This window comes from Theropithecus gelada, chromosome 13, assembly GCF_003255815.1.
Source record: "Theropithecus gelada isolate Dixy chromosome 13, Tgel_1.0, whole genome shotgun sequence".
Lineage (NCBI taxonomy): Eukaryota > Metazoa > Chordata > Mammalia > Primates > Cercopithecidae > Theropithecus > Theropithecus gelada.
In genome coordinates, this window is record NC_037681.1 from 2,170,736 (window position 1) to 2,197,866 (window position 27,131).

The following is a 27,131-nucleotide window of genomic DNA, read 5'->3' on the forward strand; positions in this document are numbered from 1 at the left end:
CTCTGTCACCCAGGCTGGAGAACAGTGATACGATCTCTGTACCTCCACCTGCTCACTGTAACCTCCACCTGCCTTTTAGTAAAGATGAGATTTTGTCATGTTGGTCAGGCTGGTCTCGAACTCCTGGCCTCAAGTGATCCACTCGCCTAGGACTCCTAAAGTGCTAGGATTACAAGCATGAGCCACTGTGCCTGGCCAACCTATCCTTTTCTTCCTCTCTTCCATCCTCCCCTGTTCTCACCCTTTATTCCATCTGTTCCAGAACTCTCACCATTCTCCATACCACCTCCAAGTGCTTGTGAAAGCCTTTGCTCAGGCCATTTCATGCAATTGGCCATCCCTCCCCACCTGTCTTCTACTGAGGAAAAGGCTAGTCTTGACACCCAGAGCAAATGTCACCATTTCTATGAAGCTTGACTGCCTTTTGGCCACATCTGCTCTTCTTCATGAGAAGCTATTAATATTTACTAAGATAAGGCAAAGGTCAAAATCTTTCTTGCATTGTATTTACTTGAGTGTACATACAAAAGCACCAAAAAGGTACAGGCTTCTTAAGGGCAAAAACCTTAGTTTTTATAGCTTATGTAGTGCCTGGCACATATGAATATTTAAACTACTCAAAAGTTATTTACCAAAAGGAAAAAAGTAGTTCCCTAGTACCCAAACCACCCAATTCCTGTCCTTACCAGACAGGAATTTGAAAAAACTGCGACTACCAGATATGACGACAGCACAACAATTAGCGTGCATTTAATCTAGAATCAACAAGAGGCCAGGCACAGTGGCTCACACCTGCAATCCCAGCACTTTGGGAGGGCGAGGCAGGTGGATCATTTGAGGTCAGGAGTTCGAGACCAGCCTGGCCAACATGGTGAAATACTGTCTCTACTAAAAATATAAAAATTAGCTGGGCATGGTGGTGCATGCTTGTAATCCCAGCAGTTTGGGAGGCCAAGGCAGGTGGATCACCTGAGGTCAGGAGTTTGAGACCAGCCTGGCCAACATAGTGAAACACCATCTCTACCAAAAATACAAAACTAGCTGGGTATGGTGGTGCATGTCTGTAATCCCAGCTACTCGGGAGGCTGAAGCATGAGAATCACTTGAACCAGGGAGGCAGAGGTTGCAGAGAGCTGAGACTGTGCAATCTGCACTCCAGCCTGGGTGACAGAGTGAGATCCTGTCTCAAAAAAAAAAAAAAAAAGAGAGAAGAAAAAAAAAAAGCAACAAGAGCCTTCTACATAGTTAGAATAAAAGGTATTGCTGGAAGCCTATCATCTTAAGCATCACACTGTTCTGAGCCAGAAATCACACTTCTAGGAATCTATCCTAAGGAAACAGAAATTGTCAAAATGTACATAAAAAGATGAATATTGCAAAGTTTTTTTTTTATGGTAAAGTTATTTCTAATTGTTACAAATTAGAAACCAAATTGTTTAACAATAAGAAATGGTTAAACAAAATATAGCACGTGTATTAAATGGACTATTACCAAGCCATAAAATACTTTTAATATACTTTAGGATTCTAATAAAAATTTTTTTTGTTTTTTTTTGAGATGGAGTCTCGCTCTGTCGCCCAGGCTGGAGTGCAGTGGCGTGATCTCAGCTCACTGCAAGCTCCACCTCCCAGATTCACGCCATTCTCCTGCCTCAGCCTCCGGAGTAGCTGGGACTACAGGTGCCCACCACCACGCCTGGCTAATTTTTTTGTATTTTTAGTAGAGACGGGGTTTCACTGTGTTTGCCAGGATGGTCTGGATCTCCTGACCTTGTGATCCGCCCGCCTTGGCCTCCCAAAGTGCTGGGATTACAGGCATGAGCCACCGTGCCCAGCCAAAATACTCTTAATAACATGAAAAACATAGAGGATATGAAGAAGAAAGCAACAGACAAAACTGTACAGTACTGGCAAATGGCTACCAGTTAGGTAAATTTATGACCAGAAAACAAAATCAAAAGGATATACTCTAAAGTGCTAATAATAGTTATTACCGGGTAGAGACAATATAATTCAAATGTTTTTGTTCTAGTACTTTTCCTTATTTACACAAAAATATAGAATATTTTAAAATGCTGCAATTTATTGAAGTCTAGTTATTATAAGCCACTAAACGAAAGTCCTGAGTTAATAATAAAAAACAAGGGCATATTTTAAAAGTAGATAGAAAGCAACCTATATAGATAACAACTTTTAGACAGCTGGTTAATTGGCAGCACTTAGAACCTAAGATTTGAAAGGTCTGAAACTGTGTTTTCTATGGTGTTTACAGAGTACAGTAAGAAGGATATTTTACCCATGAGATTAGATCACACTGTGCTGATTTCAATTTACTAAAGGTACCACCCATTACCTATTGGGCAGACGGATCCTCTTGATGGCATAATTGCAGTCATCTACTTTGTTTTTAGCTTCAAAAACAACTCCAAAGCCACCACGTCCCAGGCACTGAATTGGCTCAAAATCAGTTAGATATCTTTAAAAAGAGGTAAAATTTATAAAGGTTTGCAATAGTTCTAAATTTTGTGGTAAGGTGAAAATCAGTTCAATCTTATGACACATAAAAATGTATAAACTCATAGAACTCATCTTAATAAATAGTATAATTTGATTAACGCATTTTTTAGTTCTTCTGTTTGTATAAATGAAGCAAACACATTCTTACGTTTCCTAGAAAAAAATTAAAAATAAAAAAGATGTGTTTAATTGGGAATCACTTGTTAATCACTTGTTCTTACAGCTATTGCACCACTGATGTATGCTGTCCAATACTTCCTATCATCTACCAAAATATCATATTCCTAATTCTCGTATCTTTTACATTCTGTGACATTTTGTACTCAATTACAGAAAATGTGGTTTTATCTTAGCTAATTACCTGTAAATTTTATGGGAAAAAGTTAATCAATCCTATTTTACCCAGGTACTATTTTAGCCATAAACCTTCCTAGGAACCAAAGCTGACATGGGTTGGGTTGCCTCATGAGTCAGTATACTTACCACTGGAGGTACCAAGTCAGACAGAAGCCAACTCACCATCTGTCACTCACAGGGGCCTCCACTAAGCAGGCTTTTTCTCCCTTTAGTGCTGACTTCACTGACCTGCACTGTACAATCCAGTCAATTTGCACCATGCTCTCTCACAATTCAAGGTTTTGCTTCTGCTGTCTGCTCCACTGGGATGGCCTTCCTCTGTGCGCTTAATGAACCCTATTCTTCTTTCATTCTGCTCATCTCACCACCTCTGTAAGGCTTTCTTAGACTCCTGTCTCAACATTCCCATAACACTCTTCACACAATACTTTGAAGTATTTAAACTTAACCTTAATTTTTTGCAATTATTTGTAAGCAGCTCCCTTCTCCCACTGCCACTGTATTGTGGGGGCCATGAATGCAGAAAACCATTCTTGTTTCTCTTTGTATTTCCAAAGGGTGGGCACTACCTGACAAACTGAAAGTCTAACAAATGTCTGTTGAATAAATGCATGAATTAATAAATGAATAAATTAGATCATGTCTGATATCCCTTATAAGGGTAAGTTAATTACTTTATGACTTACATACTCATTAATTTAGTAGTTGCCTCAGCTGGTTAAAGCATGGAATTAAGGAGAAGCAATAGATTTCAACGTTCCATGGGCCAATTCCTTTCATAGAAAATGAAGAGTAATAATCTGTATTCCTAAAAATAGCCAGTCAAGGTACCTCAGTACAAATCAGTCTCCCCAAATGCAAAAGCTCACAGAGTTCATATCCTACTCCTGGAGGGCCAACTGAATTATCTTTCTATATTAAGGAAAACACCTATATAAAAATGGATTATCTTCTAAAAAGAGTAACACCCTTATGTTATTACAGACCCTAGAAATGTAAGTATCATCTTGCCTAAGTTGTCAGCTGATAAATGACAGAGGTGGGATTTGAACTCATGACTGAATGCAGAGATTATATTCTTAACAGTGCTTAGAACATCGTTGCCACCAAAAAACATTAGGTATTCTATAGAACTCCCATACAAAAAAAAAAAAAGACTCAAGAGCTGCATTCTTCATATTGAATAAAGTTAAAGAAAAACTGACTTAAGTCTAATTCAGTTTTGAGTATATTATTCTAATTTTCTTGACAACAGCCTGACAAATACATCTTTATTCATGATACCGCATTTATTCTACTCCCCAAACCTCATCTCTACTTGCCGAACTCTCACAATTTAAAATTCAGTTCAAATATGACTTCACTTATGACGCCCTCCTAGGTCATCACAGATTTAGTGATGTGGTTCATGACTTTCTTCTTATATGTTTGTTTTACCCAGTAGTATCTTTCCCATAGACTTTAAGTTTCTCCAGGATAGGAGTGGTCTTTTAATTCTCCCAAAGCCTGAATTATTGTCCTGCACACAGCTGTTCAGAATAAATGTTTAATGAACAATGAATGACTTCAGTAGTAGACTACCTCGTGGGAGTTGTTGGATTCTTTCTTCTTTCTCTCACTGCCTGCTGGTGTTGACAGTCACTGGTATATTAGTATTTTTATTAGCAAGGGTATTAAAGTAGCCTTTAGCATTTGTTAATCACCTAGTAAATTTTGCTTTGTTTATGAAATTGACTGGTTTTACCTGCTCCCCATCATCCTGAAGCAGCTGGTTTGATAGAAAGGTAGAATGGCCTTTTGAAGACTCCATTACACTGCCAGGTAGGTGCCTTGCAGGGCTAGGGGAAGGTTCTCCAGAAAGCTGTATATGCTCTGAATCAGTGTCTAATATATTGTAGCATGGTTTCTCCCATAGCCAGTATGTACAGGTCCAGGGATCAAGGAATGGAAATGGGAGTGGCATCACCCACCATTACCCCCTAGTGATCTATTAGCAACGTTTTTGCTTCCTGTTCCTGTGAACTTATGTTTGGCTGGCCTAGAGGTCTTCGTCTAAGAGAGAGGAACACTTCCACCAGGAGATACAACAGCAACTTTGAACTCCTCATGCCTTTGAATCAACAAAGAAGACAGCTACAGTGCTGGCTGGGTGACTGATCCTGACTACCAAGGGGAAACTGGAGTATTGCTTCACAGTGGAGGTGTAAGAAAGAGTAGGTCTGAAACACACGAAATCCCTTAGGGATCTCTTTGTATCATCATGCCTTGTGATTAAAATCAATGGAAAACTATAACAATTCAATCCAGGCAGAACTACCAGTCTCCCAAGACCCTTCAGGACTGTGGATTTGGGTCACCAAATAAAGAATTACAACCAGCTGAGGTGTTCTCTGATGGGAAAGGGAATATGGGATAGACAGGGGAAGAAGGTACTTATAAACACCAGCTGTGACCACATGACAGGTGACAAAAATGAGGACTGTAATTATCACAAGTATTTCCTTAATTTGTTGTGAATATGCTTGTGCATCTCTATCTATATAGAAGTAGATATATATAGATATATGCCTATGTATAAGGTATATATGCACATCTTGTCATTTCTGTTTCCTTGGAGGGCCCTAATATACATATTTATCTATTATTTTCAATCTTTTCTGCCATAAAATCATCACCCTAGATATTAAGCAGTATAGTTCCACGTCTTTTCCTTGTCCCCATATCACTAAAGTGATAAGAAGTATGCTATCAAGACAAAGAGAAAAGTAGGTATAATCCATGTAATACGAAAAATAGACCATGACACCATTTATAGTTACCACAATGCATCAAAGGTTACATTTTATCCTTGAGAGATTGTAATAGCTTCTCTACTTTTATTTTACTTTTATTTAAACTGCCTACTTTTAGCTAATCCATCTCCCCCTTCTGCTTTTAAAAACTATCTATTCTATTAGTGTTTTTCCCTATATTTCTACTTCCTATTACAGATAAAACAATGAAAATAAATGAGGATTCAGAAACATGTGGAGACTTATATCACATCTTATAAACATAATAATTATTATCTGGTACTATAAATGCTAATCCTAGTACACAGTAGGCCCTAAATAACTAAGTTACTTGAATAAGAACTTAATTTGGTAGCTGAAATTCTAAACTCCTATAACACTATTTTTATCTTTCTTAGGGTATATACCACTTTTAATACATTTAAGTTACTTGTATTTATTTATTTATTGAGGGTTAAGTCTACGTTTTATTTTTCTAGGTATCTACACATTAAAAAATTTAAACAAGATCTTAGGTCATTTCTTCTTTGATTCAAATGGCTGTATTTTACAAGACTCTTACCGTGATACATATCCAGAGTTTTTTACGTCATTCCAGCTACTGTCATTGGCTTCACCACTTACAGAATCATATTTATTTTCAGTTTGACACTGAGTTTCAGACTCCTTCCTTTGCTGATAAGGTGAAAAACAAAATCACTACCAGTACAAAGCTGAACTGAAGTTAGCTAACGATTTTGGTTATAAAATAAACAACACTGAAAAATACACAAGTAGCATCAAGAAAAATAAAAGCATTATGAAAACAAAATGCAGCATTTTGCTTTATTACAAAAGAAAAAAACTTTATCTTCCCATTGCTATCCCTCCAGTATTTGAGGGGATTTTGTTTCTTTATAATGTGGGTATGTCATACGTACAGCATGATATATAACTAGATATAAAGAGAAGGCCAGTGCACACATGTAAGCATAAACGCAAACTCCTGGGCAAGACTAGAGTGATTTCTTTTGACAAAATGAGGTAGGAAAAAAAGTAAACAAACAAAAAACCCAATAACAATAACAACAACAAAAAAACTAGAGTGATTTCTTTCCCAACCAATTTCACAAATTGCATTAAAAATGCTTTTAATAACAGGAAATTAAATTAGGCAATGTTTCTTTACCAACATCTCCTAAAATATTTTTTAGAGGATATTAATAATTATTATGGTCAAATGGGGGCACTGTGGGTCACCTGTTTAGTCACTGATTCTTTCAACATATCTTTACTGAGCTCCAATTATGTGCCAGGCACTGTGTAAGGGGCTAAGGAGATGGTGGTAAACAGTGTAGACTAGTCCTTGTCCTTAAGAATGTTCAGTCTAGGCCAGGCGTGGTGGCCCATGCCTGTAATCCCAACACTTTGGGAAGCGGAGGCGAGCAGATTACTTGAGGCCAGGAGTTTGAGACCAGCCTGACCAACATGACAAAACCCCCATCTCTACAAAAAATACAAAAATTAGCGAGGTGTGGTGGCACATGCCAATAGTTTCAGCTACTTGGGAGGCTGAAGCACAAGAATTGCTTGAACCTGGGAGGCGGAGGTTACAGTGAACCAAAATTGTGCCACTGCACTCCAGCTTGAGTGACAGAGTGAGAAGAGTGAGACCCTGTCTCTGAAAGAAAAAAAAAAAAAAGAATGTACAGTCTAGAGGTAGAGAGAGAAATTAGGAATTACCTATTAAATATTTTAGTAAATACACTAGTAAGGGGAGTACAGAGTGTAAACACAGGCAGGAAATCTAACTCAGAAATAGGAGGTTAAAGATGACTTCCCAGGGGGGCGTGTCAACTAATTTCAAACTAAAAGATATTACCCGGGAGTTAATTATTTGAGAGGGAAGGGAGAGGAGGTAGGGAACAAGGTTCCAAGGCAAGGTTAGACAGATGAGCACTACTAGGCTCAGCGAGAGCATGGTCTACAGGGAAGACTGAAAGAAGCTCAGTCTAGTGGCTGAGCATGGCGGAGGGGAGGAAGGGATTAGGGTACCAGTGAAGGACGGGACATGAGCAGCCAGGGTATGAATCATTCAGAATCTTGCATGTTCTAAGGAGGCTGGACTTGAGCCTAACAACAATGGGGAGAAAGGTCAGGTATTAGAGGTTTTTAAGCCCAGAAATGCAGCTAGAGTTAGGGTGTAGAGAATGGACTGGAGAAAGCCTCAGGACTAGGGGCACAGAGGCCAGTTAGAGGCTATTTCAGTGATTCAGGAGAGGTGTGATGATGGTATTTGTGCTGGGGAAATGAAAACTGACACATAGAAGAAGAAAAATATGAAGATATCTAGGAGGAAGGATTTGACAGAACTTGGTGACTGACAAGGGAGAGAAAAATGATTCACGGCTTTGGTGACTGCATATGGCAGTACATTTCTTTGAGAGAGAAAAATGCTAGAACAGGCAGGGGAGGGGAATGGGAGTGGAAATCAGGACAGTCTGAGATATGGCTCATTTGAAGTGCCTGTGTAGCACTTACTAGATAGCTGTTCCAGAGAAACAGATTTGGGAACCATTAGTATATAAGAAGATTGGAGCTGGGAAAGTAGGGAAGACCATCCAAGGAGAGTTTGTGGGATGAACAGTGAAAAGAGGGAGCCCTGAGGAATACCAACAATACTGAGAGGATGAGAAAGATCAGGTCCTGAAGCATCCACATCACACCCAAGAAGACCAGGAGAGCATGGTGTCAAGGAAGTCAGGCAAGAAAGGTCAAAGGGAGATGCTCAACAGTGTCAAATACAAAGAGGTTCAGTTAGATAAGGACTGAAAAATGCCCATTACATTTAACACAAGGAAGATCACTGAGACCTTTGCAAGAGTAGCTTTGGTGGGGCAGTAGGGATGGAAGCCAGACTGCAATGGTTGAGAAGCAAATGGGAGGTGGGGAAGTGGAAACCACAGTGTAAGCAACCATGATTCTTACCCTGTGAGGATGAGGGTGGAAAAGCCTGCGCACAATAAACGTTGTTGCTACGATACAAAACAAAATCGTTGCAACTATTTCTTTCCACCAGTGTAAGAGGAGAACAGGATCCTTTTTGCGGATATTCTTGTTGTAATTTGGGTTGTCGAGGAATCTGACTGTAATCTGTGTGCTTCGTTTGTTCCTTTCCCTCTTGTAGTACGGTAGATAATAACCATTATCTTCAAATAGAAACATTAAAATGGTTTTTTTTTAAAGGCAATCGAAAATAGGCTCATCTTTAACTATTACAATTTATCTATTTTCCTATGACTGATCACACTAATTCCTTTTAAGTTTTGTCTGTCTTCTTTAACATATTTTAAACATCATAATTTGTCTCATTTTTCTCCAGTAAATATAGACATTTTCCTTTATCCTATAAGCATACTAAATTTTCTTTATATTAAGTAATAATATCAGAAACAATCTTAAGGGCTACTCCATCCATAACCTCATTAATAATTCAATTCTTTAAATACAAGAATTAATACTCAATCATCCTTCAGGGTATTTTTAGCTTTCCTTTTGCTTGGTTATCAATAAAATACCAAATTTTACCACCAATCATTCTTCACAAAATGAAAGGAAAACATCCATGCTGTTTGGTTCAGTTTAGGCTGCCAAAATGAGTCTGCCCCAGAAAAATAGCCTGTCTTTTTTTGTCTTCCATTTTGTACTATGTGCTCAGATTACACAATTCTCTTTTACCTTGTCTTTTTAAATGTTTTTTTTTGAGACAGGGTTTTGCTCTGTTGCCCAGGCTGGAGTGCAGTGATCTTGCCTCACTGCAACCTCCATCTCCTGGACTCAGGTGATCCTCCTGCCTCAGCCTCCTGAGTAGCTGGGACTACAGACGTGTACCACAATGCCTGGCTAATTTTTGTATTTTTAGTAGAGACGGGGTTTCACCATGTTGGCCAGGCTGGTCTTGAACTCCTGACCTCAAGTGATCCGCCAGCCTCGGCCTCCCAAAGGGCTGGGATTACAGGCGTGAGCCACTGCGCCTAGCCTACCTTGTCTTTTGATCAATATCAAGATAAAGGGGCCGGGCGTGGTGGCTCACACCTGTAATCCAGGCACTTTGAGAGGCCGAGGCGGGTGGATCACGAGGTCAGGAATTTGAGACCAGCCTAGCCAATATGGTGAAACCCCGCCTCTACTAAAAATACAAAAATCAGCTGGGCATGGTGGCGGGCGCCTGTAGTCCCAGCTACTCGGGAGGCTGAGGTAAAAGAATCGCTTGAACCCAGGAGGCGGAGGTTGTAGTGAGCCGAGATCGTGCCACCGCACTCCAGCCTGGGTGACAGAGCGAGACTCCGTCTCAAAAAAAAAAAAAAAAAAAAAAGAAAAAGATAAAGACTGCTGTTTCTAGTTCACAGCTGTTTTTTTATTTGTTTTTTAATCAATTTAACTTATATAATAAATTTCCAGTGCTAACATCTAGGGTAACTGATGAGGAGTCTGTGTGTTTACCTGATACAAATTTGAGGACTTCTTAATTACACAACTTTTTAAAAGGCTTTCATACCTGAATATATCCTAACTTCAAAAAATTGCTTACTAAATAGAAATGTATTTCATGCCAAATTTCACCTATTCTTGACTTTTGCACTAATTTCTCTTGTCTGAGTAAGAAATTAAAATAACCTACTTGTGCCTCATTTTCATGTGGTTTTATGAAAAACACATTTTCGGCCGGGCGCGGTGGCTCAAGCCTGTAATCCCAGCACTTTGGGAGGCCGAGACGGGCGGATCACGAGGTCAGGAGATCGAGACCATCCTGGCTGACACGGTGAAACCCCGTCTCTACTAAAAAATACAAAAAAACTAGCCGGGCGAGGTGGCGGGCGCCTATAGTCCCAGCTACTCGGGAGGCTGAGGCAGGAGAATGGCATGAACCCGGGAGGCAGAGCTTGCAGTGAGCCAAGATCACGCCACTGCACTCCAGCCTGGGCGGCAGAGCGAGACTCTGTCTCAAAAAAAAAAAAAAAAAAAAGAAAAACACATTTTCTTCATTATACAGGCTACTATACAGCCTACATAATATAGGCTGATAAAGAAGAGCTAATAACGAGAACCAATGTTTATTGACACTATGTGACACGCATGATGTTAACTGAGACTTTGCATGCATTATCTCATTTAGGCCTCACAACAACTTAATACATAGATATTAGGATTATTATTCTAATTTTACAGATAAAGAAAGTGAGACACAGGGAGTTAGATGTGCCCAATCTAGTATGTGGCAAACATGGGATCTGAACCCCGGCAACCTAACTATGAAGCTTGTATACTTAGTAATAATTCATGAAATTGTCTCCCAAGATATTTTATTTTCTATATTCTAATCGACTTTTCTTCATTTGAATTCTATTAATTAATTTCAAATTAAAAAATAAAATACATCTCAGTATTTTCACTTACCATATGGATACTGCAAGATTGAAAGTGCGCCATTACTATATTCTTCATGAGAAAACTTATCATTACTAAGACATTTGTCAAATTCATCAGATCCTACCAAGACAGGAGTTCTGGAAGGAGAATCTAAAATAAAATTATTATTTTATTAATAATAATATTTCTTAAATCTTATCTGTTATGACTTGAATAAAAAGGCATGTGCTTATTAATTGAATAAACTGATACTCAAGCATAATTCAGTTCAAACATATAAGTTAAACAAATGGCCCAGGACTCTTGCCTTTGAAAAGCACACAGTCTTAGAGAATCGGAGTCATTTAAACAAACAATTAAAATATGACATGATATATGTAGTAAAAAACACGTACAAGGTATAGAAAGATAATGAAAGAAGTAGGTGCCCAGTATTTGATTTCTATTCATTCATGTCTCAAAGAATATGATGTGCTAGCCAGAGAACTTTTGCCTAAATAGTCTTAATATAAATACATTAAGAGTTAAATGTTACTTTGGCATGGTCAGCGAATGATTAAGAGTTTTTCTAAGTTGTATAGAGAAATATTTTATTAACACTTTTATAGAAGCAACTGCTGCTTCCAAGAAATAATGCCCTAAATGATAATAAAAATTCATTATTAACATCTGAAATACCATGATGGTTTACCAATAAAAGTATATAACAGTTCTTATCTCTGCAGTATTCAAAACTAGGGCAAAGACAGTCAGGATTAGGTCTCTGAACGCTAAGAGTATTTAGAAAAGTTTACAATTCACTTACGAATTAAGGGTTTCCATTTGATTGTTGGCAAAGGAATAATTGCATTTTCATTATTGACAGATTCCAAAGCCTTGGGACTTGTAGGAAACTTTTCTGAAATTCTGACTGATGACTGCAGATAAAGCTGGCCTCTATACATTCCTGAATCAACCAGAACATTGTCAATTATGCATTGATTTTTTAAAAAAGGTTTTTAATTAAATAAAATTCATTAATTCCAGTTATTTCTACATATACTACAGAACTCTTGTCAAAGAAGAAACATGCTTGAAGCACTCAAAGATAAACTCAACAGATATTCAACAAAAACAGGGAGGGAAAGTTACACACAAGGTCCGTATGATATTTCTCACTGAATAATAGCACATTTTCAGTAACAGGAAAACTGTTCCAGTAGAAAAATTCAAAGACAGGAAGTCACTGTACTCTCACAAAACAAACAGCTTAGACTAAGTAACTTTCTCAAGAAAGTTTACCTAAATTCTAGAAATATTGCTAACAATTCAGTTAAATACTATCAAAACACACATGACAATTAACAACATACAAATTCAACATACAAATAACAAATACAAATAACATACAAATTCTTGCTTTGCTTTGCATTCAAACCGACAGGTGGGTGGCACATTGTCAGAGCTTAAAGAATTTTATAAGTATTTGATGACAGACTAATTCAAATAATTAGATTCAAGAGTTTTCAAAATTTATAATATTAAAGGCTTTCAATTGCCCAGAAGCACACCAGAATTTTATTTTTTAGATCAGTTGTATAGATGCACTGATAAAAAAGAAATAAACCTAATCTTAAAGAGGGGAGGGGCACAAACTAATATGGATGCAAATACAAATATAGGAAATTATAGACTTTGAGGATATATAACTAACTATATAAGTATATTTTATATGTAATTACATACAAATAATTATATATGTAATACATATATGTAATTACATATAAACAATTATATATATATAAACAGATAGAGTGTTGTCCTGTCACCCAGGCAGGAGTGCAGTGACATGATTATAGTTTGGGGTAGCCTCTAACTCCAGGGGTCAAGCGATCCTCATATATAAACAGATAGAGTGTTGTCCTGTCACCCAGGCAGGAGTGCAGTGACATGATTATAGTTTGGGGTAGACTCTAACTCCAGGGGTCAAGAGATCCTCCCATCTCAGCCTCTGGAGTAGCTAGGATTACAGGTGCATGGCACCATTCTTGGGCTAATGAGTAATTTGAAATCATGTTATATAATGAGAATATTTCTAAGCCTTTCTAATATAGATCTCAGAGAAAAAGAATATGTGACAGTAATTAAAAATTTCAGAATTGGGCTGGGTGCGGTGGCTCACGCCTGTAATCCCAGCACTTTGGGAGGCTGAGGTGGGCGGATCACCTGAGGTCAGGTGCACTATATTCTGGCCAACGTGGTAAAATCTCATCTCTACTAAAAATACAAAAATTAGCTGGGCATGGTGGCAGATGCCTGTAATCCCAGCTACTCAGGAGGCTGAGGCAGGAGAATCGCTTGAACCCAGGAGGCAGAAGTTGTGGTGAGCAGAGATCATACCATCGCACTCTAGCCTGGACAACAAGAGTGAAACTCCATCTCCAACAAAACAAAACAAAACAAAACAAATTTCAGAATTGGACAAATGGAAAAGCAGGAATGGAAATCAAAGTATAAATCTTAGGGGCAACCTAAATCAGAGATGATATTAGGATTTAAAACTACCACAGGCACTCCTGAAGTAGGAAGGAACAGTGTAAGAAGACAATCTAGATGTCAATGTATACTATCATTGGATAAGATACATTTACTCACCCAAGTAAACACTGTTTTCTGTGGCTCCTCTGGCAGCTTCTACAATGTCTTCTTCATCTTCTAAAACATCATCATTAGATGTATAACTTGTATCATCAAAAAGACTGATGGGAATGACTTTCCCATCCTTAAGTAACCAGGCAGATGCAATTGGAGTACAAAACTAAACAAAAATGGAAAAAAGGTCTTAAATAATTCAAGCAGTAGTTATGTAGTTCCAACCCATAAAATACCATTTAAAATCACAAATTTCTAAAAGCACAGAGAACAAGCTGAGAGCCCCAAGTAGTAGTAATTTCGTTCTACCCGATCAATACGTTTGGTCAGACTGGGAGAGGAAGAATCATATTTATAAATCCTCAGTGATGTTAGGTACCTGGTACTCCCATTCCAGATGTCCTCCCTTCTTACTGAATGCCATAACTTTCCAGTCAGCAACCGAAACCTTTATCACTATGTCCATTATGGCAGCTTCCTGTTCTTCCACATCTGAAATAATTTTAGACTCTTCTGTGTTCTCACTGGGCTTAAAGGTGCTTTCAATAAATCCGGCTCTCGTTTCCATGTCTGGAATATACCGAAGTTCAAAGTGGCCAACACTGAAATTCCACCTTAAATTTATAAAGGTGTGTTTTAGAAATTTACATTTAAATAAAGGGACAAAATAATATAGAATTCTTCTAGATTGAAGAAGCAAATACTAAAATTATGTGATGAGAAAAAGAACAAGTCAACATAACCTTCTGGAAAAGAGTGCTCTGCTGATTCACGCCACAAGAGGGCCCACAAGAACTTTGTTCTGATCCTTCAGACATAATGGTTTTGAGGGTTGTGGACTGACTGATGTGTCCCTTACAACAGCTAAGGGACAGATTTTCTCTCAAAAATTTACAAATGTTTGTACTTCTACATCAGAGTGATTTTCCCAAAACACATCAATGTCACCTTAAAATGAGGTAGCACACGGTCTGCCTTACCTCTTGATTAAAGGCAGGATACATTTCATTTAACTACAGCAAAATTATGCCCTCATAAACCACTGTAAAAGTCAAGATGAATGAACCAGTCTTAAATTCACACTAAAACATGGCCTCAAAAAGGCAATGTGATCCAGGATACCAAACCTGTGAAGGTCATACCTCCTCAGCCCCAATCTTGGATCTCCACTGAACAAGATGTGGCAAGTCATTTACCCTTTCCTAAGTAAGTTTCAGTAGTTTTATCCATAAAGTGGCAGTAATAAGGTTTCCTCTATAATTAGTAAATTGAAAAATCACTCAACTACTGAGAGTATAGTGTCTTATCACTTAGATATAAAAGGGCATAGTTAAGAATTCTGACATTTATGGAAATAATTATATTTTAAAGAATCATGGATCTTAGACCCCCGGATCCTTCCTATTCTGGTAACTCAAAATTCTGTTAAGTTGGACATCTGCTGCTATGGTAGCTGAGCTCCCGTAAGCACTCAAACACTTAAAAAACAAAATCTAGTCAGGATAAAGAAGGTCAAGTTGTCTGCAAATGCAAAGCCCTATTCATAGTCCAAAGTTGAAAGAATAAATGCATTCTTAACTGAGTTTGAGAAAACAGTTTTCAGGAAAAGAAACTGAATTACATTGCATTGGATCAGACAAAACCCTAAAGTCTGGTTCATTTTCAAAAGATAAAGATGGAATCTAAAGTTATTTTTACTATATAGGCAATTTAAAACTTAAATATTAGGTTTAAAAAAAATCAAGCATTTGATGTAGGATCAACATATCCAATCTAGGTATCACATTTTTTAATCACATATTTAAATATAAAAATTACATAAGGGCGTTCATTATTTAAAGAAGGGAACAGAAAGGAATTAGGCTAAAGAAATGTTTTAATAGTTCAAGAAAATTCAGTAAAATTATTATTTTAAAATTGGGATAATCAGACAAACTATGAAACTACCTACTAGACATAATTAGAGAGTCAAATAGGTTCAAGCTCAAAGAAACACATCAATTTTCTCTTAACATCTTTCTGTATTCAAAGAACTTCGAGGGATGAGATTGCTATGAAAAATATCATTAGGCCGGGTGCTGTGGCTCACACCTGAAATCCCAGCACTTTGGGAGGCTGAGGTGGGTGGATCACCTAAGGCTGGGAGTTTGAGACCAGTCTAACCAATGTGGAGAAACCCCATCTCTACTAAAAATACAAAATTAGCCAGGCATGGTGGCACATGCCTATAATCCCAGCTACTTGGGAGGCTAAGGCAGGAGAATCGCTTGAACCTGGTAGGCAGATACTGTAGTGAGCTAAGATCATGCCATTGCACTCCAGCCTGGGCAACAAGAGTGAAACTCCGTCTCAAAAAAAAAAAAAAATCATTAACCTGAGACTAAACTAATAAATAGTCATCATATGAGAACCCCTGTGGTTACCACATCCTGAAGCATATGGTGAGAAGTTCAGTTCAGAATTTGTTAATAAACATGAAATCATTTTTATTTTAGGGCCCACATTGGATCACCTGACGTTGGGAGTTTGACACCAGCCTGGCCAACATGGTGAAATCCCGTCTCTACTAAAAATACAAAAATTAGCTGGGTGTGGTGGCACGTGCCTGTAATCCCAGGTACTCGGGAGGCTAAGGCAGGAGAATCGCTTGAACCCAGGAGGTGGCGGCTGCAGTGAGCCAATATCGCGCCACTGCACTCAAGCCTGGGTGACAGAGCAAGACTCCATCTCAAAAAAAAAGAATAATATGCTTTTTAGGCAACAAACTAGTCAAAAATTTCCAAAAACAGAAGTCTGATAAATTTTGCTATTAGGTGTATTTCTAAACAATACCAACAGCAACACTATCTGAATACACACTTCTCATTGCCACTGCGAGGTCCGACAGCTCTAACAGTTTTTTGGGTACGCTGTAGAAGCAGGATGTCTTCTTCTTGTTCCATTTCATCACTATCCCATTGGCGACAACCCAGAGCTGAACAGATATACCTCACCTGAAAAGACAAAATTAGACACAAAATTAGTAAAAGGATAAACTCATAAGAGATCAGAGATATTAAAGGAATCTATAATTTTTAAAAAGTGAAAGGAAACTAAGGAAATGTGTATGAAGTACTCAAGTAATAAGAAGCATCAGTTAGGTTACTAACTCCTAAAATGAGTTATTTAGAACAACGACAGTACCAATGAATATTTATTTCAGGGAATGATTTTAAGGATTTACATAATTTTAGCCTTACTTTGGAGAATTTCCATGGAATATACAAGAAGAAATGGATAGCTACTTGTGATAGCTTTTCTACAATATCATTAATAAAATTTCAGGTGAGTTTAAAAAAAAAAATCAACCTTAGAGTTTCCGTATAACAAAAGTGTTTGGTTTTTAAAAATTTGAAACTTTTCTGAGAGCTTTTTGTATTCAAAAGTAACTCCCTCAAGTTTTCACTAAAAGAAAAAAGGAAGACTTAATATGATCCAAACTAAAATCCTCATGAAAAGAAGCATACCTTCTACAATACCAGAATTATGTAGCAGCACATCAAATCAGAAAACCAGGTGATCGGGTTCAATCCTGTTGTTTACAGATGAGACTACCGAAGTAAACAGAGATTGAAGTGCTTTGCTCAAAAAACGGCCAGATAGGATGGCATGGCCTCCTCAATACAATGCAGATGCAGGTGGGTGGAGAAGGCAGAAAAGCATCTGCAAGAGCAAGAAAGTGCTATGGGCCTAACACTTAGATAAGGAATTGTTAAAGTTGAAAAACTCAAGAGTAAAAAGACCACGTTTCTATTCTTCCTTATTTTAGTCCAAGTCTGTATATAAACCGTTTACATGTCAAGGTGTTAAAGGGTTACAAAGATTTTTATTTTTTACCTTTTTAGAAAGGATGTTTTTATTTATTTATTTATTTATTTTTATTTTATTTATTTATTTTTTTGAGACGGAGTCTTGCTCTGTGGCCCAGGCTGGAGTGTAGTGGTGCGATCTCGGCTCACTGCAAGCTCCGCCTCCCGGGTTCACGCCAGTCTCCTGCCTCAGCCTCCCGAGTAGTTGGGACCACAGGCACCCACCACCATGCCTGGCTAATTACTTATTTATTTTTGTTATTTTTTAATAGAGTCTATTATCTATTTATGTCATTATTATTTTTAATGATGTCTCACTCTGTTGCACAGGTTGTAGTACAGTGGTGTGATCTTAGTTCGCTGCAACCTCCACCTCCCAGGTTCAAGTGATTCTCATACCTAGCTTCCTGAGTAGCTGGGACTACAGGCTATAGGCGTGCGTGTGCCACCATCCCCAGATAATTTTTTTATTTTTAGTAGAGATGGGGTTTCCCATGTTGGCCAGGCTGGTCTCAAACTCCTGGCCTCAAGGGATCCACTCACCTTGGCCTCCCAAAGTGGTAGGATTACAAGTGTGAGCCACTGTGCCTGGTTGAAAGGATGTTTTTAATTAGTTACTCTTGATAATGGATTTATAAGACCCAACCTTAGAAGTAGATTTTATTATGATTATATCCTAAGAGCTAATGTTGGAGAAAGTCTAGGTTATTAACAGCATGACTTTGTTGTCAGATAGATCTAAGTTAAATGTGACCCTGGAAGTTTCTGAATCTTTTAAAGTCTCAGTTTCTTCATCTGTAAAATGAGTATAAACTTTCCTCTTGGATCACCTTATTATAGGATCAAACCCTATAAATGAGTAGTGTCAATTATTCTTATCATTAGGATTACTATTAATCTTTAGAAGGTTCTTCATCTGTCAAAAGGTAAAAAAAAAAAAAAAAATTACACTTAGGAAGACTGTGAAGATTGCAAAATAATGTATAAAAAAAGCACCTGAGGCTGGGCGCGGTGGCTCCTGCTTATAATCCCAGCACTTTGGGAGGCTGAGGTGGGTAGATCACTTAAGGCCAGAAGCTGGAGACCAGCCTGGCCAACACGGTAAAACCCTGTCTCTACTAAAAATACAAAAATTAGCCAGGCATGGTGGCACGTGCCTGTAATCCCAGCTACTCAGGAGGCTGAGGCACAAGAATCACTTGAACCCACTTGAACCTGAGGGGGTGTGAAATGGGGTGGGGGATGGGGATTGCCATAAGCTGAGATCAGCCTGGGCAACAGAGTAAGACTCTGTCTCCAAAAACAAAACAAAACAAAACATCTGAGACACAGTAGACTATATTTATGAACTCTCTTCCTCCTGCTATTCTATTCCTGGCTCTGCCATTTATTCTGTTACTAGTTTCCCCTTCCTACCTCACAGTTCTCTTATTAAAACAAATGACAACCTCAGGGAATAATTACAATAAATCTCAACTAGTAATAAGTGTCGTTTAATAAATTACTTTTTCTACCCTAATTTATTCTGATTTCCCCAAAGTAAATTCAGTATTTTCACTTACCTTTCCACTACATGCACTGAGTCCATATGTAGTGAGAGATTTTCCTCCAACCAAAACAACATCATCTCCAAATTTATAAGAAGATTCGAGAAGTGATTCAACTGTGAAAGGAACTGTTTCCATGCTCTCACGGTCTCGGTCCCACTGGAAGAGGCCTCCATCCAGGGAAGGAATAATCATCTTATTCCCAAATACCTAAAACAGAAGCTAACTTTTTAAAAGAGCAATAACATTAATTATTTTTTTTCTTATTTCTTCCAGAAAAATAAAAACGTCCTACCTTTAAAAGAATAATAGTAATTAAGAGCTAGAGTCTTGATCCTGATGTACTCCAGCCTCCTTCTGACTAGCACATGAAGCAGCGCAGTCGATCAACCAGAAGTAATTTAAAGGAACTGCCAATCACTCCCAGGCCCTACACATAGTACTCTAGTAAGGTTTTTCTCAAACTCAGTTTACCATGGGCCAAAAGGGTCCCATAATGGTAGGCTGAGTTACCAAAAGAGAGTTTTATGATCAAGTGAGTTCAAGAAGAGGTTACTATAGGAGCTCTTACAGCCATGAGTATGTTAATGTGTAATATGATTTTCTATAGATAATATATGCAGTATTTTCTAGGGCTATTTTTATCAAGGCCAATTACTGTCATAGACTCAGCTCCAAGGAACACAAGTTTAGAGATATTGATTCAAGTAGTATCCCATCCTTTCTTTTATTTGCTTTCTCAAATCTGCAATGAGCTAGAAGCCTGGTAAGTAAGCTTACTGGTTTTGTGTTCTCAGTCGCCCTTCCTTCTTTTAACAATGCTTATTAAGGGCCTACCTATGGCCTAGCACATTCTGATGGCTGGGATAGATCAGTGAGCAAAACAAACAAATCACTGCCTTTGTGAAGCTTAAACTCTGGTGTCATGAGACAAACAACTTAATAAATAAGTAAATTATATGGGGTATGTTAGGTGATAAATGCCATTAAAAAAAAATGGAACAAGATAAAGGGAGAATGGTAAATATGCATAGGGTGGAGAGGGGATTATCAATAAAAAGAGCTTAGGGTAGACCCCACTGAGAAAGTAACATTTGGGCAAAGTCTTAAACATGAGAGAATTAACCAGGTCAGGCCAGGTTTTGCAAAGGTTCTTAGATGGAAGTGTACCCATCACGTTTGAAAAACCATAAGGAAAGTGAACAGGCTGAGAGGCAAGGGTGGAGGCAGAGAGAGCAGGCGGAAGGTAAGAGATTAGTTGATAAGCAGTTGAGCTGTTTAAGATAGTCAGGTTTGGGATATAATTGAAAGGTAAAGCCAACAGGATTTCATGGTAGATTCTCTTTATGGCATGAGCAAAAGAAAGGAGTCCAGGATAATTCCAAGGTTTCTGGCCAAGAATATCTTATCTCCTCAGTAAGAGTTTTAGTACGTCTTTGTGACATTGACCTTTGGCATTTAAAAAATTCATAATTTGATCTACATCAACTAATGACACAACTATTTTCCTGATTATCTAGGCTCAAAACTTTAGGAAACAGGAATATGAGAGAAGTAAGAGTTAACAAAATTTTTCTACATAGTTTTTTGTTCTTTAAGTAGCAGACTGCTTTCTTTAAAGGGATACTTACTTGAAAACTCGCATACAGTAACTGAGAGTTCTCATTTGGTGTTCAACTCACACATCCACTTTGCCCCAAACCTGGGGTTTTGGAAGACAGATTAAAAGCCACTATTCTAATTCACTTCTTTCTTTCATTTTCCAGTTCAAATCCTTATTATCTCCTGCCTGAACTACTATAATAGCCTCTTCACAGTTCTTAACTGCAAATTTCCTTAATCTTCTATGTATCTTCCAGATTAATCTCTCTGAGTCAGAGTTAAGCTTGTTATGACACTATTCAAAAATCTTCAACAGCTATTATCTTCTCAATAAAGACCCCAAATCCTAAAGATCCAAAATCCTTTAGAGGACATTCAAAGTCCTCTAAATCTGACCTTAAATAAACCTTTCATCCCTGTCTTTTACTTCTCCCCAAATGGGTAGAAATCAGGCATGGTTATTTAAACACAACATTTAATGTTACTGATATTGTTCATTTATGTCATTGTCAATGTCATTTCTTCTTTCTGGAACATCCTTCTGTACCAACTTTGTCAAGAGAAATCCTATCTGGCCTTCAACCTAGCATCACGTATGTTTTTGCTTTGAAATCTAAGAAAATTTTAGCAATGTAAGTTTGCTGACAAAAATCCTATCATTCCTTTATCTTTCCTTTTTGTTGTAACTATAATCTGAGACACTGTGATATTCTCAAAAATTGTTCACTGAACCTCCAAGAAATACTTACCAGGTCAGCTAATGTTTATATTTATGTTTACACAGTGGCTGTAAAAGTAGTGCACTCATACCCAGTGCCCAAATTGTGTTATCTAATTACATTCTCCACCAAAAGGAACCAGGGCTCCTCAGAGAAATGGCAGATTCCAGGGCTGGGGCAGTGTAGATGCAAGATGAGCCTTTACCATCTTATTCTTTCAAAAAACAAGGATGTGCTTGGAAAGGGTGAGGGCATGCCACTGGTCAAATATGGGACAATTAAGCACCAAAATAGTTAAGTACTGAAGTTTTAAAAATAGAAATTCACATGTTCACACCAATAGCAAGCAGATAAAATAAATAATATATGAGGGAAAAGGAAGGGCTGGAGTTGGAAAAATTAGCATTTTGCCACCATCACAGTAGAGACTGGGTCATACCAGAGTCAGAAATGGTGCTAAATTGAGGTGGAAACTTTGATGAAGAACAGAATATCTACATGGTCTAGAATGTCTCCTTACAGAGTACTTATCATTACAAGAAATTAAAAAACAAAAGTTATATATTATATAGTGGAGATAACACCTTGATTGGATAACCAAAGTAAAAATCATCAATGAGAGTTAGATGCCCTGAGAGAGACTTCATCACCTATGTAGTATTCCAGCCAAGAATGCACAGCCTGAACATCAGGCAAGCACAAAGTAAGGAAAAGTCCATTTTAAAAATAAAATAACAGAGAAACCATATTCTTCAAAAATGTCAATATCTGACAAAGAAAGGTTGTGGGGGAAAAAAAAAACAACTAGATTAAAAGAGGCTAACGTGACAAATGAATGCAATATCTGACCCTAGACTAGATGCTGTACTTGGGGTAGAGGATGCTATAAAGGATATTATTAGGTCAATTGACAAAACTCGAATATGGATGGTAAGGCATTGTATTAATATAAATTGATAATGCTTATAACTTTTGTAATTACATAAGAGAATATCTCTATTAGGAAGTATACACTGATGTATTTAAGAGTAAAGGGCCATGATGCATATTTAACTTATCCTCAAATATTTCAAGAAAAACAAGTGTCTATGAGGGAATGGGGGAGAAGAGTGACAGTGGGTAAGAGGACGTGGGCAAGCATATAAAGCAGGCAACCTGGTTGGGGTAGGTAAAATCTGAGCATATAAGGGTTTTTGGTTTTTTTTGGTACCATGTTTATGGTGCAACTGTCTGTAGTTTGAAATTATTTCCAAACAAGAGTTTAAAAACAGAAGAAAGGTACTCAAGAGTCTTGTAGGAGCTCTATAATGAAACTTAAGACCATACCATTAAATGAAGGTTTACCATAATTCTAGACACCTAAGATTCCTAACTGTTACTCTTACTAAAAAAACATTTGATTTTTAGTAAGTTCTCAAGTGACATTGGTATATACCTCACCTAATATTACCTTGGAGTCTTAGCATAACTATTTTATTCTTTGTTTCCTTCTATTTCCTGGTGATAGATAACAAATTTTATTCTCAAAAATTAAAACCTTTATTTTTATCTTTTGTAGAATGTCCAACTTGAAGTTGCCATTATAACAAATTTAGGTCACAGTATGCACATACCCTATAATAACAATATGTAGTATTTAGCCTATATGATCTTCTATTTCGAGTTACTTATCAGATAGAAAATCAAGTATTTACTGTTATCTACCTCCATATTATGTTAAATATTCTATATTTATTTACCAGAACACTAGATTCAAATGATAATAAAGTTAAAAATAGATATTTTAATTGGTCATCTCAACAGTAGTATTAGGTTAAAGTGTAAACAGAGAAAGCAGGTGTGCATGACTAAAAGAGGAAGAGGAGTAAGTGCGTCTGCAGTAAACAGATAGCATTTCTTTTGACTTATTTCCTCTTCCATTAAAAACCTCTTTTCCTCTAAAGCAGTAGCGGGTCCTTAGGGAATACAATGTCTCCTAAGTGCAAAAATCAATTGCCAAACCAATATGGAATAAAATCCATTTTTGCCCTCTCCAAAAGTAAAACCAACCAATCAACCAACAGACTGACCAACCAACCTTATCTTCAATTAAAAATATAGTTTAAAGAACGAAGACTTGATATGATTGACCATACTGAGAAAACTGCCTTATTTTAAAAGTTAAATGCTCAACAGCATTAACTCAATAAGTGCAAAACACAAACAAGGCATTATGATTCAATAATGAATCATCATGTCATATTTCTGGATTATGATTTTAAAAGTTTTTTACATAGCTGCTCTTCACTAATTGGTTGCTTATGAGTCATACACATGGCTGTTGACCTTTGTGCCAATCTTGTCAAGTCTTTCAGGCTGCATATGTGAAAGCAGATGGAGCTTTTCCTTGAGAGCCACAGAAGCAATATATGCATGCAGTTCAGGTACAGAGATGACATCACCCTTCACAATAGCATTACCTCACCCCCTAAGCATAGGAATGAGTCACCCGATAGTCAGCTGCAAATCTCTCGGTAGAAAAAAATGTAGGTTACGGTGATGCATTTTCACATCCCACTGATTTGTTCATGTAAGCAGCTATTTGTTCTGATCCGCTGCTTTGCATCTCAAACTCATTGTGTGACTTGCTTCTCCCTTAAGTCATTTTAAAAAGTCTAAATTTTTGTATTTATTTTCTTTATTTGCTTTTTCCCTGTTTATAATTTAAAATAAAAGGTGCTAGCAAACTCCCAGAGTCTATCTGTGTAGTCACAAAGCAGTTTAGTAAAGTAATTCCGTTTCTGTTTCTTAACAAAATCTAAGTGGTACAATGAATACCAGTGGCACTTGCAATCAGGGACTCCATCTGAAATTAAAATGTGAAAATAAGAACGTTAGTTTTAAAGTGGAGGAAGGAATTTCATGTGAGAAAATAAAGGAAGTACTACTACTAAAATGAGCACTACCAGTAATAAAAAACAAAAATTCCTCTAACTATAAGAAAAAATGTTTGCCACTTGATTCTTCCCTGTTTTTCTATGCAGCCAACCCCTCTCCCTGACTGACTCACACACTTTTTGGGGTATATTCAACTTTATTTTAACTTGTTATAAAAAATTTCAAGCATATAGAATGTAGAGAGATTAATAAATTCCCATGTATCTACCATCCAGTTTCAACAATTATCAACATTTTGCCAACCGTTCCATCTATCCCCACTCAACTACTCTATACTTGTTTATTGGAGTAAAATCATCAAATTTTAAAATTTCCCCTATTATCTCAAAGATCTACTTTCTGATGAGGAATTCCAAGTCTACATATTACATTTGATTCTTTTCTCTCCACAAAGGAGCTTCTTTCACCCCCTTTGTTATGCACTGATTTACTTGAGAAACCAGCTTATCTGTCCTATAGAACGTCCCACAGCAGGATTGTACGTGTCATTTAACTTGTTCCTTTATTGCCTGAAAAGTATGATTAGACTTGGAGCTTTGATCTGATGCAGGTTCAATTGTTTTGACAAGAAGACTTCATATCTGGTGCTGTGCACTTATTATTATATTAAGGGTCTACAAACTAGAGCCCATGGGCCAAATCCAGCCTAATGCCTGTTTTGTAAGTAAAGTTTTATTGGAACACAGTCACACATTCATTCATTTATGTATCTGTCTATGGCTGCTTTCTAGCTGCAACTAAAGGCCACATGGTTCTCAAAGCCTAAGATAAGTACCATCTGGCCCTTTACAGGAAAAGTTTGCTGGCCCCTGTGCTATACCATATTAGGAGGCATATAGTATTTGCATACCCCACTTTTAATGATGTTAGTGTCAATCACTTGAGTTTGGGGGAGTCAGTCTGATCCCTCCATTTAAAGTGTCCCATCAACTTTTTACCATTTTAGTATTGCTTGATGGCCTATTTCAACAAAAGAACTAGAACAGCAATTTCTAATTTTATCATTCTTTCTGCATTTATTAGTTAGGATTTTTCTTTTTTCTTGTTTTTTTTTTTTTTTTGAGATGGAGTCTTGCTCTGTCACCCAGGCTGGAGTGCAGTGGCACCATCTCGGCTCACTGCAACCTCCGCCTTCTGGGTTCAAGCGATTCTCCTGCCTTAGCCTCCCGAGTAGCTGGGACTACAGGCACCCGCTACTATGCCTGGCTAATTTTTTGTATTTTTAGTAGAAACAGGGTTTCACTGTGTTAGCCAGAGTGGTCTCAATCTCTTGACCTCGTGATCCACCTGCCTCAGCCTCCCAAAGTGCTGAGATTACAGGCGTGAGCCACCACGCCCGGCCTAGTTAGGATTTTTCTATAAAGAACTTTCCCTCATTCGGTTTTGGAAGCCAGATTTGCACACACTAGCATTCTGTTGATTAGTGACTCAGGCATTAAACACTCTCAAATCCCAAAAATTGTATCCAGAAGTAACTCACCCACTATAAGACTGAAAATCGAAAAGGGTCCAGGAGACTTAGTGAGACGGGTGTGTTCGCTAACCAGGAAAGAGGGAAAAGGAACACGCTGATAGTTAGTGCCCCGATAGTTAACAACAGCCAAGTTCTGTGTATAAGGTAAGAGCAACAAGGTTTAAAAAGGAGAAGAGAGGGTAAGAAAAAGAGTGTGGCAAGATGCAGACGCACCGAGTGTAGAGATAAGGAAGAATGAACATAGGCCCTGAAGAAAGAGCGTGTAAAACACCAATTATCCTAGAATATTTATTAAAGGGGCACACATCCCTATCCCACCTAAGAACCCCAGGGAACATTTCTAGGATAATACAGTAACATGCTTACAATGATGATCCCAAGGAATAAATAAAAAGATACAACTCATTAAGATTAGGAAGATGTGAAATACATGAATACACCATTAATGTCCTCACTTGTAAGTGGGAGTTGAACAATGAGATCACATGGACACAATGAGATCACATGGGAAACAACACATACTGAGGCCTGTCAGGGTTGGGGGTTAAGGGGAGGAAAAGCATTAAGACAAACACCTAATGCATGTGGGGTGTAAAACCTAGATGATGGGTTGATAGGTGCAGCAAACCACCATGGCACATGTATACCTATGTAACAAACCTGCACGTTCTGCTATATCCTGGAACTTAAAGTTAAAAAAAAAAAAAAAAGAAAGAAAGAAAGAAAAGAAAAAGAAAACTATGCCATTAAAAATGCTCAATTGTTTACTTTTTTATTATCTGGAAGTCTCCTTCATCTAGAACAATTACTTTCTTAGCCATACTAGTTGTTTTGCAAACCAAGGTGGTAGGGCAACAGCACACATCCAAAATACAAAATCAAGATGTATCCACACCAACCAGAGCAGCTGACTGCACCTCATCCAACCCCATCCCCTGGGTCCCTGACTCTACCACTCATTCACTATGTGACGTCGGATAAAAACGAACAATTCACTGTTTTACAGAATGTCTCGCGTTCCCTTATTTCACTTGATTCTCAAAGTCACTCTCCACAACTAACTTAAAAGGGATTCCTTTTTGGTCTCCAACCATTGACTAATGCTTTTAATACTTTGGGCATCCACAGGCTTCCTGCTTTTTCCCACTGCTTTCCAAGTTCCCCCAATTGAGAGTGGAAAGCGTTTTCTGATGTTCTGTTTTGCTGAAAACTTTCAATAAGACTAACCAATCAAGGAGTTGTTTGAAGAGGCATTTGCATTATAAGCCAGTTATCTCTAATTATGGAAGTATTTATAA

At 37.7% G+C, this 27,131-nt stretch overlaps 1 protein-coding gene across 4 annotated transcripts in view; it reads right to left on the bottom strand.

Moving 5' to 3' along the window:
* The window catches only part of EIF2AK3 (eukaryotic translation initiation factor 2 alpha kinase 3), a 76,320-nt gene that overhangs the window by 21,206 nt on the left and 27,983 nt on the right, over positions 1-27,131 (bottom strand). For 3 of the 4 annotated variants that reach the window (XM_025354728.1, XM_025354730.1, XM_025354729.1), the window contains exons 3-11: positions 19,117-19,311; positions 16,566-16,699; positions 14,086-14,320; positions 13,710-13,872; positions 11,881-12,021; positions 11,103-11,225; positions 8,634-8,854; positions 6,229-6,341; positions 2,354-2,476 (exon numbers count right to left, since the gene is read on the bottom strand). In XM_025354728.1, coding sequence (XP_025210513.1) covers positions 2,354-2,476; positions 6,229-6,341; positions 8,634-8,854; positions 11,103-11,225; positions 11,881-12,021; positions 13,710-13,872; positions 14,086-14,320; positions 16,566-16,699; positions 19,117-19,311 — 1,448 coding nt within the window. Of the gene's footprint in view, positions 1-2,353; positions 2,477-6,228; positions 6,342-8,633; positions 8,855-11,102; positions 11,226-11,880; positions 12,022-13,709; positions 13,873-14,085; positions 14,321-16,565; positions 16,700-19,116; positions 19,312-19,396; positions 19,504-27,131 lie in introns of those variants that run through there. The other variant, XM_025354731.1, reaches the window with a different exon arrangement.